At 37.7% G+C, this 17,770-nt stretch overlaps 2 protein-coding genes across 2 annotated transcripts in view; both read right to left on the bottom strand.

Moving 5' to 3' along the window:
- Positions 1–17,770, bottom strand: part of LOC139966230 (uncharacterized) — a 67,344-nt gene that overhangs the window by 40,277 nt on the left and 9,297 nt on the right. The window lies entirely within an intron of this gene.
- On the bottom strand, positions 2,632–7,365 carry LOC139966229 (uncharacterized). Its single transcript, XM_071969053.1, has 3 exons — positions 6,777–7,365; positions 4,289–4,389; positions 2,632–3,423 (listed from the first exon to the last, which is right to left on the bottom strand). The coding sequence occupies exons 1-3, from the start codon at positions 6,866–6,868 to the stop codon at positions 3,221–3,223; spliced, it is 396 nt and encodes a 131-aa protein (XP_071825154.1). The 5' UTR covers positions 6,869–7,365; the 3' UTR covers positions 2,632–3,220.

Raw genomic sequence — 17,770 nt, 5'->3', positions numbered from 1 at the left:
CTCTGTCATAACCGAAATGATCCCACGATGGTTGGACCGGTAATTCGGTTATATGCCTCATTGTTGTTCATAAATGTCCATTACAAATGATGGGATACGATTGATGTATACATTCTGACATCTTTAATGTTCCGTAGATGCTTCCAATACGAATGTTATGTTTCACAATCTTAACCCCATTATAAATTTACTACCTAATTTAGGTTATAGCCTATTGACTTGATAAACTGAATGTGTAACTCAGTGGCATAGATCAGAGAAATGTTACAACTTACACCTTACCATGTTATGTTCGTCATGTCTCCACCTGAACCACCACCCCCCCCCCCGACCCACCCGGCTGATGGGTTTGTTGTGCATGGTCATAGTAGATATGAAAACAATTGGTTGAAAAGCCAGCAGTATTCTTTCGCCATTGTATGTTAAACTTACAGTAACCTTTCAACGTAGATTTAGAACGTCATAAATAATTGATTTACTCTCTCTGGCAGAAAAAAGAGCCATATAAGGACTTCTTTCACTGTAATAATCCTTGGACTATTAAAAGCAATAAATGTGTAGGCCTATCTTTGCAGCGGCAGATACTCCGAAATAAGCTTTTTTATATTCCTTTTAAAGGTGGGATCGCTCGTAATTTCCTCGTAAATTCTGTCCTTCACACCACCCGATTCAAAAATAATATCAATACTACCCTCTATCGGATCGTCGCTGTTGTCTCGTAATTTCTCAGCAATCCCGTATTTACGGCTAGTAAGCAATAAACGGGTTCGGTTACTTGAACGGTGGCCTTGGCGAAATTCCTGCATAGTTTCTTGTCTGTGGCAGTACAGGGAGTTGTTATGGAACAACTCCCTGGTCAGTAGTATGCGGTATTACGCCGCGTTTTCGTGTGTGTTGTGTGATACAAAACTCAGTGCTTTGTTTTACGTTCAGAACTTTTCACAACTAATGGGCTGTACAGTATAGGTTACGGTCGAGCTTTGCATCAGGCGTAATAGTTCGACCAGGGAGCTGCTACTCTAGCAGTTCCCTGCTTTTACTCTTTTAGGCCTACATGGTGAGCAGTCGAAGTCAAGAAACAGCTCAAGAAACTAATAGTTATGAACTTTATGTCTGATTCACGCTGACTGGTGTCACAAAAGACAAACGCGAATGAGTGAAAAAATTGACTGAAGTGATTACAAACTATTGGGTATCAAACGTAAAGTCAAGTCCGTCATGTGTGAACAATTGGTATTTCAGCCAATTTAGGTATTAATTATACATAGACTGAGTCACAGCTTACATTGTATTTTATATATAAATTTTAGTTATATATCAGGAGGGAAAGACAAAGCATTTTATGTCATATACCATATACAGATAAATATGTATATTTAATTATTTTTGGACTCCTGGCAACGGGCCCTTTAGGCGATCACAGAGCACTTGCCCTAGCTGCACCCCGTCCTCCTAACCGGTGCACGTAAACCCTGTCCTTGCACCCCTTTGACCCGAATTAAAAAATAACGAAACTTGAACGGAAAAGGAAAGGAAAATACGTTGCCATAAGGGGCGGCTCCACCCTCTTTAGAAAGGATTGGCAAAAAGGGAATAAGTACATGAACAATAAACTAATAGTTATTTCCATTGAAAAGTGTCTCGCTTTTTCTAAATCACGTCAGTGTATTGCTTTCCAGCGTACTGTACTCCCAGAATTGACTATCCTGTTTCTTGTTCCGAACGGCTCCCAACGAAATGCCAAAAAGTCGGCAACGGGGTTGGGGTGGGTTACCCAGCTCCACCATGGGGCACCTCATCACGACTGACTCGAATTACAACTCGTAACTTTAACTGAAATTGGATTGAATTTAAAAAAATATATACTAGATGTCTGCATGGATCATACTTATCTATACTATTGTGTGACCATATAGGCGAACGGGCTCTATATAGTCAACCAGGAGAGACTGGGGGGAAACTTTTTTTCTTGCCACAGAAAATTAAACATTGCCCGGAAGTTCCTAGCACGATTAATTCATTTCAAACTTCGACGGCAATGAAGGACAAAGAGAACCGTATAGGCCTATGCCTGACTATAAGATCATTGAACCATCACGAACAACTCCGAATAATCTTCCATTTGCCGATTCATGACACTGGGAAGTAAGGGGTGGGGGGGTGGGGCTTTCCATTTGATCCGCAAGTATATTGAACGGTCACCACAACAATGGTGTATAGCTTGGGACTAGCACGGGGAGACTTGTCAACCTTGTGAACTTTTTTGGGGGTGAGATGCGGGGGGGGGGGGGATTCGCAAACTAAAACATACAGGGTAAACAGAGGGGAGGAAAGAGGTCAAGAAAGAAAGCGTGAAAGACAGATGAAGGGATGGAGGAAGAAAGTAAAGAAAATGTGGAGATGGAGACTAGGGGTAGAGATAGATATGATATGAAAGTACAGAGAGAAAAAAACCAAGAGCAGAAAAATGGAGATCACTGGGATACTGTCAAATACACAAGAAGAATATACAATCTAAATACTGGAATTAAATAATGCACCACATAAATACAGCTTTATGACATCAAGAAATCAAAGGGGAAGGATATAATGTTTCAAGGATGCTGGAAAATAAGACACAACAGAAGATGATTATGGTTTCTGATCTATTAGGCTTCTTCTCTCTACTGCTACCAGGATGTAAGAGACCACAGGGACTCGCACAACTCTTTAAGTTGTGATGACCTCTGACCCTTACTATGCCTAACTGTTATCTTGCCAGGAAATAAATACACCAGTGCATGAGAGGAGGTGAGAGACAGGACTGATTGATCGTGTCGATAGGGGTACATGTGATTCAAGAAGATAGATGTAAAGATTAGCATCGTTTGGACACTTCAAATGGGACCCCCTCCCCACCCCCCACACCCTCCCCCACGTTCAAATCATATCCCCTCCTGGCAACGGAAATGAACACCAGTATAAATAAACCGATACAGATATTTATACACGCTGTGCGTGTAGGCCTATATACAATAATATAAAGCTGGCCATTCTCTGATTGTTACTCCTTGATTGAATTTCCCCAACCTTGCCCACCTTGACTTAGAGGGTGGCCAAGCTCCTGATTCACAGTCATAGCTACTATCGAACAAAATGGACGAAAGCAATTTATCTCAATCTGGTGATGCAGATGTATCATTAGCTGCTAATCCAACATTTGTGAATGTCGCACAACCTGTCAACAAAAGTCTGGGAAAAGTGCTTGCCCCTGCCATATGTATGATCTCTTTTGTTCAGGATCATGTAAATGTGGCAATGTGTATTCGTATAGTCTGAGGTTTTTCTCCCATGCTGCTCCATATCTAATCCTACTGGTAACATTGGACAGAACATTGGCAGATGGCTTCTTGAGAGGTGTTGAAGTAACTGGATCAGGAGTATCTGTAGAGATTACATAAAACAAGAGTTACTAGATTGCAAGTATCCTGCTATAGCTTCTATGGCTGTGACTAAAAATATACCTTTTGTTTAGAACTTATCACACTTATGCAGCACTGGAAACTGATATTTCAATTTAAATGGTGTCATTGAGTTTAGAGGACATTGAAGTTACAAGTATGTTGGTGAAACCAAGACCACCCTCAAGAAGCAGTTCTAGTCACAAGTCAATACCATGAAAATGGAGACTCCAGTAGGGGAACACTTTCAGCTGCCCAATCATACCATTAAAGACATGTCCCAACAGGTAACTGAATTCGTAGACTAACCATCTCAGACATAGTACACCACAGCAGAGATAAAGTGAGCGGACGGAATGCCCTAGCACCATTCAACTGAATAGGCTCAATATACAGGAAGGACATGACTAACTTTATCCTGCTCCATCTCTGTATTCTGCTATAGTTTATTCGCCCTCTCTCCTTACTTAATCCTCGCTTTGTACTCCACAGTTTATCTAAATACCTCTGCTTTCACTGACTCCTTTTGTTCAATACACCATTAACTTCTTTCTTTGTGTTCACCATGTCCTCTCTGTTCCAGGCTCTATTGTGTCTCTTGAATTTACTGTTACTAGTCAGTTTGCCTCTAAAGAAGATCCTGATAATATCAGGCCCACTTACTTTTATAAATTTTCAATACACATGTATGCTTTTTAGTGGATGAGCAATATGCTACCATTTTTTTCTTTTCTTTTGGAATTAAATGAGAATGAAATTGTATTATTTTTCTGATCACATCAGATCAGATAAGATTAGCACTGCTCTTCCAGTCTGTAATTCATGCAAGGATAAACATATAAATTTACCTTCTCCTTTCTGAGTGTCAACTGATCTTTCTGTGGTGACAGCTGCTGAGAATGCCTCTGTTTGACTTTCAGCATCTTTCCGGAAAAGATGCATTTGAAACCTATACAATGAAACCAAAAAAATTGTCCGTAAATCATATAACTGAAATAGTAATTTTACTGTACACCCCAAGCTTAATTGTATGCATAATGAATCTGGTAATGACCAAATCATTACAAACATACATGTTTTTATCATACCTACCCAAGAAAAAATATGAAAGAGAAAAGTAACAAACAAACACTTAGGCATATTTCAATAATAACATATTGTTAACCCACATTGATTTAAACCCAGATAAGGATGAGATATTCTTTCATACTCTTCTTCAACATATCCATAAACCGCGGTACCTTTCAAGAATTGTAAGGATAATTTTGTGTTGCCCAACTGCTTGCCCAACAACTTGAGCTCACATGTCAATGTAAAATTTACTATGTAAACTTCCTGTCTTAGTGAACTGATTGGTTTCATATCGCTAAAAGATGTCCAGTCTTTTGATGAGAGTTTGATGTACACTCATTATTTACCTACTGTGTAAACTTCCTGTTTATGTGAGCAGTTGGTTTCATGAGTGAGAATTGAGATGCTACTGTAGCTTACACCATGACATAAGCCCACCATTGTGAAAAATTCCTGTTTACACATGAATAGCTTGATTTCAGACTACCATTAATTTAACGCTAGATTACTCTCCACAAGAGATAGTTTCGGCCACCAAATTTAATAGATATTATAATTTTTGAACACTAAACATCAGATCATTCACAAGAAGCTGAACAAAAACAAGCATAGTATATACTGACTATATATAAAAAATATGATAACTTAGCACAGCATCATAAAGTATGAGCATCAGGCCTACACGCAAAAAAAAAACTGGTACTTTCTTACCTCCAGGCATGGCTATATAAAGGTTTATATAGGTATAGCTATATGTACTAATATGGTCCCTCAATTTGTGAGGCTAATTTACCTAACTTCTTGCATAGCAGTTGGGTTCCTTCAAAAATCCCAAACACAGATATGTACACATGATTGCTGGAATATTGGACAGACAGTCAGTAGATAACAGTATAACACCCTGTTGCCCAAATGAACCATTAAAACTTGATTGCATATATGCTGGCTGTGGCTGACCTTAGAAAAACCTAAGGTCTAGTTGCATACGCAGCGGTGTGAAAACATGTGAATCAGTTAGGAGTGATTCTAAATTATTTATGTAGATGTATTATTTTTATAGGAAAAATTGCAGGTCCATGTGGTTGTACTTGTACAGCACAGTAGGCCTTCCTCACTGGTGTATATTACAAAATTAGGGAATACAGTTACTATGAACACTAAATTCTGATTACTTATTACTAATACTATAGGCCTTACTCCTATGTTATATGCCCAGTTAATTATGACTGGGCATAGGTGAGGCTTTTCTTTCAAATGCTCATTCACAAGAATTATTCTTCAAACAAGGACAGCTGATAACAATTTAGAACCTGGAGGGGGTGGGGATGAACAGATCACCTAGGCCTAGTGGTTAGAAAATATATTTCCATCAATTTGTTGAGGCAAAAACAGTTTACTTTTTGGTGATGAGAAGGCCCAGCTTTCCATGGCATAAATATGAGGAGTGAAACTAAAGACCCCCAGTCCCTGTGAGTCTTCTTTAGGAAGGATATTTTAATTTTTAACTGTATACAGTACAAAGTGGCTATTCTTACAACTAGTCGTAAGAATAATTTCCGACTACGCATGGGCAGTTGCTATTTTTATGATTAGGAGTACTAATTTTACGACGATGAGTAACAATAACTTCCGGTTAGGGTTAGGGTTATGTTTAGGGTTACCTCTACTACATGCGCAGTTGCTTTATTTACTGCACTTGAATTTGCCTTTGTCGTAAGAATAGTTTATAATTGTTACGACTAGTCGTAAGAAACGGCCTATACAGTATCCTCATGACAAGCATTCACAAACAGTGATGATGATGACTCAGTAATACAACTTACTGCTATTTTGTGCTAGGATAAGTATGATAAGGTTAGCATACGCTAGGTCCATTGGAAAAATAATGAATGATAGGCCTAGTTACAAAGCCTAGGCTCATCAAATCATGTATGTTACAAATACAATAGCATAGACACTGCGAAGTTCGAACACCTAAGCCTTAAAATACCCCAAAAACTATCTTCATTTTATTGACAGATATGTACGTACATACTTGCGCACGGGTCATTTTGGAGAGGAAATAACTGTAGCTTCCTAGTTTTTAGTGATATTGGCTTTCGCTTGTAGGTTATCATGGTGAAATCGTGTATTTCTTAGGGGTGTCCGAACTTTGCAGTTTTCTGTACTTCGCAATACTGACAGTTACCTAGGACAATACCCTGTAGTACTACTATGTACTAGTATTACCCTATACAGTTTTAGCCTAGCTTAGCAAATCATTACCTTTTTGTGTGATCCTGAAGCAAATGTTCTGCGAAATCTGCGTTGCTAACAGAAGTCAAATCGTGGACATGTTTGTAGAGTTCTTTCTCCATTTGCCAGTTTACGTAGGAACGTAGAAGATAGATCTTCGTGGCATCTCTTCGTCGCTGTTGTTCCTTTGCACTGCTGTTTTTGTCAGGTCCATGCAACAATGGCTTTCCTCCACTTGAACCTATACGCTCGTTCCAGGATAAGGTCGTTTTCTTTCGCCCGATTCTCCTTGCCCTGATCCCTTTTCCATGATTGTCACTATACTCTAGTCTAATCGAATGTATTTGTACGAAAATCGTACAGTATTCTTTACTCAAAAGGCACACAAACAACAAACTATCGCGTACGAAAATCCTTTGCGGTAAACAGTACAATAATCTGAAATGCTGTGCTATAACATTATGTGTGCATGGGTACGGGCTTGTTACGCATACGCTTGCCTGTGCTATTCACTGATCTAAATTTGCCACCGAGGTCACGTGAGTTTTAGGGGTCCCATTAAACCTCGCTGAAACCTCGATAATGCCAGCGCCCTCAAAAAAAGTCTACGAGCGATATCGCCTTTAATACCGAAGGACTCCGCTTCTCATCGGATACGCCTCATCATAAAGCGCCTTTCGTATTTTGCAAATATATTTCTTGATATCTTTCCAAGGATAATTTGTCCTCTGAGAATATGTTCACAATTATCAAAGTCGCTTTACTAATTAAAAATTAAGAAGATATATCAAACTAACGGGAAGAACAAAGGTATTAAAGTTTAATACGGGAAGTGAACTACTATATATGAGCTCAGTTCCCAAGGAATAATAATACAAGAGGGATACAAAGATTTTTCATCGATGCAGATGATGAGACCAAAATATATAGAGAATTTATTATGTACCGTTGAAAGGTGGTGACAAGTTTGATAAGATAAACCTCTGAAGCAATTTAGCATTATTCCATGCTGCACTTTAGAGCCATTATCACTGACGAGAAGTTACTGTATAAAGTTGAAACAATCAAAGGGGCATGTAACTAATGTCTTTGAGAAACAAAAAGTGAAAATACCTTCATAGTGAAATAGTGTAGGACCATTTAATCAAAGCACAGTATATATAAGTGCAGGTTGTATGTTAGGATAAGTATGCTACACTCAAATACACGGGGGCGTATATGCACCATCACACATGCGCACGTGAAAACACACGAGGAGTGAGTGTTGCATATCCTCAAGGATATTCTGTATATTTCATATGTTAATGCAGTATATAAAAGGTGTTTCTAGTTTACCTTGCGGTGCTATGTTTGTCTATATATAGTAATGAGAATTACTCGTAACTTTCAAATAGAGTAATTATTTTATACAAATATGAAACTCATAACTAATGAGCTTGACATGATTCAGAGGCATATAGACATCATCACCATTCTACTTTAAAGGAGTTTTCTGCTACATGTTATACTCCTGTTTAATAACTTTACTGAGAAGTGTAACAGATATCGATATGTTACTTTGTGCTTAAACAAAATCATTTCATTTTCGTCGGAACTTTACCAGGTATATCACTATTCCCCAAAGCAATGTTGACAGACTCCAATTTATGTTCGGAATGCAAAGCGAGTTGCAAATGAATTGGATGTGTGTGTGTGCATGTGTGCGTTTGTTTTGTATTCTGACCGAGGACTTGAACAAAACAATTCCAGGTCCTCGGTTGTGATTTCTAAAGAATCACCACGTCCTCGGAAGAATTCTATTGTATGGGGTATTGTTAAGGTTAGGGTACGTGGATTTTAACAATGGAAAATACAATGGGGTCCTCGGTCTGAATGTAATACAAACATGTGTGTGTGTGTGTGAAAGCGTCTGTAGATGAGAACCTGCAACCAGATTGGATCTGACATACAGTGCGCAAAAGTTACAAATCAAAAGAGCGCGTGATAGTATATTATTACGAACAAATATATATAACACTGCATGGGCCTAACCTGCATAATAAGATGTCATGTATTTGTTAAAGCAAATAAATACATAGCATCCATCGACTTAATATTTCATTCTTGAAAGAAACAAATCTGCATTTTAACATCCAAATTGAAATTATAACAAAATCAAAGTGGTTTTTTTTTTTGGGGGGGGGTTGCATTTTGTTCTTCTTTTAGTTGATGTTGTTTCTTCCTGCATTTAGCATTTTACTGGAAATAATAAGCACTTCCTTCCATTTGCGAAATTTTGAATGAATGTGAATCATTTTTATTTGTTTGTCTGTTCGTATGTTTCTCTGTTCGTCTGTTTGTATGTTTGTCTGTTTGCACTGGTATTTACGTCAAATAGCCTATGCTGGAAACTCAAAGGTTGGTCGCGACTAATTATCAAGCAATAACGAGCAACCATGTACATTGCCACCCTCAAAGGCATTTCCATCAGATCTGAGGTGATTATTTGTCTACTAATTGATGAGGATAATTCTTTGAAGAGTCAAACTGAATAAACAACAACCCGGATAAAACTTTTGGGCTCCCGCGGACAAAAATCTCTTTGTTATAAATATATTTCGTTGTACATAAGCTTACGCACTATGACGTAGGCCACTTTTATAATTATTCCCAGCAGGTATTCATAACATGGTTACTAATTAGCTTATACCAGATATTTCTTCAATGACTTTTAGCTTTCCTATTGCTATAACGTTTTGTTGTTTTGTCCTTGAAATGTAAAATCTTTCGACAGTTTTTTTCAATATTCTATGTTATTTGAATAACATAAAAAAGCAATGTTCTGTGTCCTGTAAGCATAAGTAATGTAAGTATTACAAAGAAAGTTCGTTCACTTGCCAAATTTGTGACATCTTTTACTACTGTCATGATGGCGACACATTCTCGCGGAAATTTAATTCAATTTGAAAATTAGATCGACATTATTTATTCATATTATGATAAGGCTGTAGCTGTTTTTCGAAAAATTTCCAGGAACTTTGTTAAGCAATCAACTTCAGCCACTGGAATAGCGCTTTTCTTTGTGCAGACCACATGCATTTGCATGGTTACACTTTACCAGACCCAACATTTGGCGTTCCTTATACGAGACACGTTACCAAAGGAAAGCAAATAGCTTCAGGCTTGGAACTGAACTGTTGAAAATAACTATTCAGTACCTCCCCCCCCCCCGCCCCCCCTCCATCACATGAAATTGTGGAATTACATGAGATTGCACTATTGATTAGCTTTAGTGTGTACAATTTGATCCAGAAAGGAATGAATTTTGGGGTGATTCTCAGACAAGAGGCAGCCTGCCGTTTGATGCACGAACTACGCATGCGTGCCACTTCCGGATCGTGTCATGTAATAGCACCTCTATAAGCACATCTCCTTCTCGTTCATATACCGTTACAACTTCCAATATAGCAGGACTATAGAAGAAGAGTATATAGCCTCAAAAGCTTATATGGTACACGGTAATATCATATTCGCTTTAGCTGTCTCGACAGGACACACTGCATATAAAGCTAATTAGGTCATTTGAAATAGAATGTGAATATAAACCAAAGGTTTTACGTTGCTATGTTACAACATGTTGTTACATCGCTGCATGACGTATATCAAATTTACGAGATGATAACTTTTCAGTGGCAAGAAAGTCAATTGGGTCACTATATCCTACTTGCAGAAATGAGACCACGCAAGTAACCATTAAGAAAATTGCAATTACTTATAGAGTAGTCTCGGTTACCCAGAATAATAAAGAAAATGTTACATTTATTGAGAAAGTAATATCCAAACTAGAGAACAAATGTAACATGATCAACCAACAGTAACGGATTTGAAAGTTTTGATAATTAAATTTAATATATTAAAGTCATTCATGTGAGTCGGTTAACAATTTTTTTTCTGATTGCATGAGTTTTAGGATTTCTTTCTTTAAAGAACTATAGTATAAGAAAAACAGAAGTACGGTATGCGTTAGAAAAGTGTTTTGCGGAATCTAAGGAAAGCCGAACTTAAATCAAACAATTATGATATCATACGAAAATGCTGAAATTTTTGGAGGGATTTCTTCAAACTTTGAAATCATCATTTTTTTTTTATATTGCTTCCAATTATCGCCAAATAGCAATGTTTTCTCCTTTGATTTTTCGTGGTTAAAAGAGAGTAAAAAATTGAGGCAAATTTGATTCAACCAAGGCGATTGACGTGAAATTTTGGAAACATTTGCGTTGGCTTTCAAATTATGTAAAAATCAGAAGTAAGGTTAATTTCCGTTATAGGTTAGACGTGTTGAGACTTTTTCAGCTGTTCTACATTGTATGTTTGTAAAGTGTCGAATGGACCAGCCTGTAAGTCCACGCAGTATATTGATAACTTACAAAGTTGATATTGATAATTGTATATCGAAGATGGATTATTACCATAGGCGTAGGAGGCGGGGGGGCTGGGGGGGGCTGCAGCCCCCCCAACAATTTTTTTGGGTGAAAATTCGGGCAATATGCTGAGAATTTTTCGGGCACCTACTGGAAGAATAATAATATGCAATATGTTTTTCTTGGGTTTTTTTTGTAAAAATTCGGGAATATGCTGAGAATTATTCGGGCATCTACTGAAAGAATCATAATTTGCAATGTGTTTTTCAATTTTTTGGTGAAAATTTGGGCAATAGGCCTATGCTGAGAAGTTTTCGAGCACCTACTGAAAGAAGAATAATTTGCAATGTGTTTTTCAAATATTTTGGTGAAAATTCGGGCAATATGCTGAGAATTTTTTCGGGCACCTACTGAAAGAATAATAACTTGCATTTTTTCAATTTTTTTGGTGAAAATCTGGGCAATATGCTGAGAATTTTTCGGACACCTACTGGAAGAATAATAATTTGCAATGTGTTTTTCAATTTTTTGGTGAAAATTCGGGCAATAGGTCTATGCTGAGAAGTTTTCGAGCACCTATTGAAAGAAGAATAATTTGCAATGTGTTTTTCAAATATTTTGGTGAAAATTCGGGCAATATGCTGAGAATGTTTTCGGGCACCTACTGAAAGAATAATAGTTTGCATTTTTTTCCAATTTTTTTGGTGAAAATTTGGGCAATATGCTGAGAATTTTTCGGGCACCTACCAGTGGCAGAGCGTCCATGGGCGATGACCCCTGACGGACTCAAATGGACTGATGGCGCCCTTTTCAGCTTTCACTTTTTTCTTATTCGCGATTATCGACTTTTTTATTGCGCTCTCAAATACCTATTGACATTTTTCACATTTTGTTGGTGCAATTTTCTGACAAATGGCGATGACACTTATTTATCCTTCATTTTTCTGCAAATTAGCAAGGCCCGGAAAGGGTCATTTCCGGCGATCTAGGGAGTATCTTTACTCAAAAATTTCTGTACGCTCCGCGCCAACCTGCGGTGGCGCTCCGCTTAGATAGTGTCAAAAGCACCCCTACAGACCCATTCTCTTCCCCCCCCCCCCTGTCCCAATACCCCTCGCTCCGCCACTGGCACCTACTGAAAAAAGAATAATAATTTGCAATGTGTTTTTCAATGGTTAAACTGATATTATTATCATTATTATTGTAAGGACTTCCCCAATAATTATAACCAATATAGAAGGGTAATAACACGAAAAATGATTTTATGTTATTGGCAGGTGTAGTAACTGATGGATGCCTATATGATATGCACATTAACATGTAGAACGCGCGCGGAGCGCGCGAAAAAATTTTGGTTATATTTTTCGGGCAAGTCGTTACAGCCCCCCCCAAATCAAATGAGGCTCCTACGCCTATGATTATTACGCAAGGATAGGGGGGAAAATATTCTTTATGAAACATTCTGTTATAGTTCGGGAGGGTGCGGTGGGTGGTTAGGGGTGGGGTGGGAGGGAGAGGATGGGAGGAGAGAAGGGATAAAGCCGACAGGTTTTGCCGGTCTGTAAAGTATGTTTGTGGCGTTGTTACTTCTCGTTTCAAAACTGCAGTGGGCCAAACTGATAGAAAGAAACAAGCAAGAGAAACCGAAATGAAGATAAATGAAAATAGGAAGAGAAGCATACAAAAAAGAAAACATTCCCTCGACACATCATTGCAACCATTTCTGTAGTGACCTCTGACCGAAAAAAAAAAGTTTCATTACAAAGGTGTCAGAGCATTTGTTGTTTAGAGATTTAGTTCCCTGCGGAAATCCAGCTTTTCTCGACTGGATAATTCAAATGTAGGTGGGGTGGGGTGAGGTGGGATGAGATGGGGGACGGTTTGAGAGGATTAGAAAAGATGTATGATGTAACGTTACATCCTCCTCGGTATAGTTGGCATAAATTAATCTACGTGAGCTGTAATGACAAACAATGACAAACCCGATTTATTGCGAATGGAATTAGGCCTCTGTCGCGTAAGCATGAGTTCTGCTACAGTTTGGGATTCAGGACATCGGATGAAAACTGCATTGCCATCTCTTTGAATTGAACCATGAAATACAAACAGTCACCAAAGGGCATGGACTAATCACGTGGAATGCATATACTGGATATTAGGGAAAGTAAATGTTGAACCAGGAATGATGGTGATGGATGATGATGATGATGATGATGATGATGATGATGATGATGATGATGATGATGATGATGATGATGATGATGATGATGATGATGATGATGATGATGATGATGATGATGATGATGATGGTGATGATGATGATGGTGATGATGATGATGACTACTATGATGATGATGATGATGATGATGATGATGATGATGGTGATGGATGATGATGATGATGATGATGATGATGATGATGATGATGATGATGATGATGATGATGATGATGATGATGATGATGATGATGGTGATGATGATGATGACCACTATGATGATGATGATGATGATGATGATGATGATGATGATGATGATGATGATGATGATGATGATGATGATGATGATGATGATGGTGATGGATGATGATGATGATGGTGATGATGATGATGATGACTACTATGATGATGATGATGATGATGATGATGGTGATGATGATGATGACTACTATGATGATGATGATGATGATGATGATGATGATGATGATGATGATGATGATGATGATGGTGATGGATGATGATGATGATGATGATGATGATGATGATGATGATGATGATGATGATGATGATGATGATGATGATGATGATGATGATGGTGATGGATGATGATGATGATGATGATGATGATGATGATGATGATGATGATGGTGATGATGATGATGACTACTATGATGATGATGATGATGATGATGATGATGGTGATGATGATGATGACTACTATGATGATGATGATGATGATGATGATGATGATGATGATGATGATGATGATGATGATGATGATGATGATGATGATGATGATGATGATGATGATGGATGATGGATGATGATGATGATGATGATGATGATGATGATGATGATGATGATGATGATGATGATGATGATGATGATGATGATGATGATGATGATGATGATGATGATGATGATGATGATGATGATGATGATGATGATGATGATGATGATGATGATGATGATGATGATGATGATGATGATGATGATGATGATGATGATGATGATGATGATGATGATGATGATGATGATGATGACTACTCTGATGATGATGATGATGATGATGATGATGATGATGATGATGATGATGATGATGATGATGATGATGATGATGATGATGATGATGATGATGATGATGATGATGATGATGATGATGATGATGATGATGATGATGATGATGATGATGATGATGATGATGGTGGTGGTGATGACGACGACCACGACGACGACGAAGACGACGACCGCTGATATATAAAATCAATCGACACCAATTCAAGAAGATTATATTATACAGTTCTCTTGTAGGTTATCTAGTGATTGCGTATAACCCCATACGATGTATGTCTAAATATTCCAAGTTTTCGTTGATTGCAGCTGCTATTAACTCAGCCATAAACAATGCTAATACAGCTTTCAAATTTGGCACAGAAAGCAATCATTCTGAAATTAACCTCAGGGGATTGCCTGGTGTTAAAATCTTGTTGACTGCCTGCAAAATCTAGCACGGTTTTCACTGGCATGATCTTGAAGTTTATATTGAAATGTCATTATAAATTTTCGATCGAGTTGAGCTTATCGATCAGGTGTAAAAAAAAAATAGGCCTATGTTGAATAATTATACGTGAACGTACGTTTTGCAAGGAAGTGTGTTTTCTAATATGGAGAATATGAGTGAAACGTGTATCATTGCGTCATATATCACGGTGAAGAGATTATGAAGGAAAAAAATGGAAAAATGTCACAAAACTGTTATAATGGAACACCTTATAGCATAGGGGGATTGCTTGCGAAAAGGAAATGCCTTCAAAAACATCTGAACTATTCACATGTGAAGTAAATGTTACCTAATGCAGATAGTTAAATAAAACAGTATCTGCCGTTCGCCTGCATTCAGGAAGTTCCTAGTAAGATATGAACTGTGCTCTATGGATGGGAAACTATATACGTCGCCGAAAGGTTGGTATTAGCAAACTTTAATAGTATAAACTATATCACAAGAGGAGTAAACATATGTCTAAGATAGCGGCCTTTGGCTATATGCTAGCCTCATATAAGATATCATTGTGACTATTTATAAATATTTCTAACCTTTTGGTTCTGTCACGCACCATGGAGAAATAAAAACACCTATCCCAAATCTTAGGGGAAGTGTCAAAAAGCAATTTTTGAGGCACTTTTGGGAGATTTCAACAAAATAGAGAACAGTGTTTCATTACTGCGAGAAAAATGAATTAACAGAAGCGCAGCGGAAGGAAATATATGAACCGATGTGGGTAGTTTGGAAACCTGCGCAATGGCGTTAAAATAAGTTAGAAATATACAAGGGTGTTGCAACGTAAATAGACGTTCAATTGAATGTTTCAATTGGGGGAGAGGGGGGGGGGGAGGGCAGCTGCTTCGTTGATCTGTTTTCCTACACCTCGGGTCTGTTATACTCCATGACCCCCTGGGGCCTGGAACTTGGTGGGGTTAGCTTGTAAAAGCAGTCGAAAGCTTCAACAACCAAGTTGGGTAGTTTGTGTGCGGTAAAATAATACAGTTAAAGTTGAAGGTTTACAGTCTTGTTCAAGGTCAAGGTCCTCTCACCCGACTTTACAACAACATTGGTAATTTCTCACACCCCACACACCAAAGTGTGCACAATTCAAACAATCCCCCATGGGGATACTACAGTGGGTCACATCTACGTGTCCTCTAGGGGACTTACCATAGAGTGCAGTCACAAATGGTAAGTCCCCGGGGGACTTACCATAGGGTGCAGTCACAAACGGTAAGTCCCCGGGGGAGATGGCTTCTGCAAATTTTGAATCTAAAACTCTCTTGACAATACCGCATGATGTAACCGATTCACACAGAGATATACAGTAACTACTGTAAATCTTAAAACTTTGTACCACAGTAAAAAAACTAGATTGTGCTGACAAATCTGATAAATCGGTAGCATTTGCTATTAGGGTTACAGTAAGAACTTAGGATATGTGTAATTCCCACAAATCTCAAAAACTAGTTTTATTGGAATTACACATATCCTCAGTTCTTACTGTATAATCCTAATAGCACATGCTACCAATTTATATCACGATCCAGTATTTGCTTTGGTATAAAACTCTAACATTTATACAATAGTAACTGTGCTCTCTGTGTTTATCGAGTGCAACATGGCATTGTTTTAAGTATCATCACTGTTAACGTTCTACCTCGATAATATGAAAAGATAAAACAAAGAGGTATAAAATTCTGCCATATCCTATTGTTACTATGACAACACAGATAAAAAATGACAGCTCCCAGACAAAACATCAAAACTAGGACATCTTCTAAACGGATCAAGATTATGTCTTTGCTGTTCAGGGGAAGTTGTTATTCAGAAAGTTTTCTGTCTTATATGCCAAAAATGATAGTTTGGGTTTGTGTCCCATTTTAGCCTTTATTATAATAATTAGTATTAACATTTGTTTTGCAGTACTGCTGACGTCATAATCACCACGACAACGTACTTGTAAATGATTCATTTGGTCCAGTGATAAAGTAATTAAAAAGCTTCTGTTGTGTCGTTTTTGCAATCGTTGTCAACAATAGCATATCAGTGATAGCTAGTGACCTACAAACGGTCATAGTGTATTACAATGTAATTAAAAAAATACCCATATACATTCCATCTTGTATTTGCCAGATTTACCGTTATTTCTGACGAAATTTAAAGAATTACCTTTACCCCCGATATATTGCTAAAGTATGTCTAGATTTTAGCTATTTACTGGGTCTTTATCTAGAGAACCACCACTTTTTCCCTGAAACTAAATTTAACGTTCGGCACATCACATATAGCTATATATATATACATTGAAATTAAACTATGCAAAATTATTTTTAATGGACGACGGTCGAAATTTTTGGTCTGCGAATAAACATCCTGTGGCCAGTAACGTCTAAGTAATGAAGCGCTAAAAAATCATTGTTTCGAAAAGTAAAGATTATGTGTTCTTACTTCCAAAGAGTGAAAATTCTATCTTCTAGAGCATCCAGGGCGATAATTCTGTTAGGAGAGTCGTGATGATGCCACTCCTTATCAAAGAGTGACTTTCATTTCAATTTAGCTGTACAAAATCGAAATGAGTGATTTAACTCTTTGACAGTTAAAATTGATAGGATTATATACTCATGTGGACAAGACTGCCATAATTCCAGTTAAGTTTATAACTGCTGAACACTCTTGAAAGAATGAAATCTCTCTTGAAGTAAGAGTGGGCTGACCCAAAAATATATAATAAGCTCACAATAAGATTTACATTCTTATTACTTTTATGATGCAAATATTAAATAAACATTTTCATTATGTTTTATCGCTTAAAGTCTTCTCCTTTCAACCCACAGCGAGTGTTGAATATCTTCCGGCATTCGAA

The sequence above is a fragment of the Apostichopus japonicus genome, chromosome 4, assembly GCF_037975245.1.
Source record: "Apostichopus japonicus isolate 1M-3 chromosome 4, ASM3797524v1, whole genome shotgun sequence".
NCBI classification, from domain to species: Eukaryota; Metazoa; Echinodermata; class Holothuroidea; order Aspidochirotida; family Stichopodidae; genus Apostichopus; species Apostichopus japonicus.
The sequence above is the reverse complement of the archived record's forward strand: the minus strand, read 5'-3'. Positions and strand labels throughout refer to the sequence as shown.

What these genes read in the sequence shown, in the direction of transcription:
- LOC139966229 (XM_071969053.1), bottom strand. Translation starts at nt 6,868, where the DNA reads ATGGAGAAAGAACTCTACAAACATGTCCACGATTTGACTTCTGTTAGC. An exon ending in CTTCAGGATCACACAAAAAG is followed by an intron (nt 4,390 to 6,776) that starts GTAATGATTTGC and finishes TTCATTGTATAG; the next exon opens with GTTTCAAATGCATCTTTTCC. An exon ending in TGACACTCAGAAAGGAGAAG is followed by an intron (nt 3,424 to 4,288) that starts GTAAATTTATAT and finishes TAATCTCTACAG; the next exon opens with ATACTCCTGATCCAGTTACT.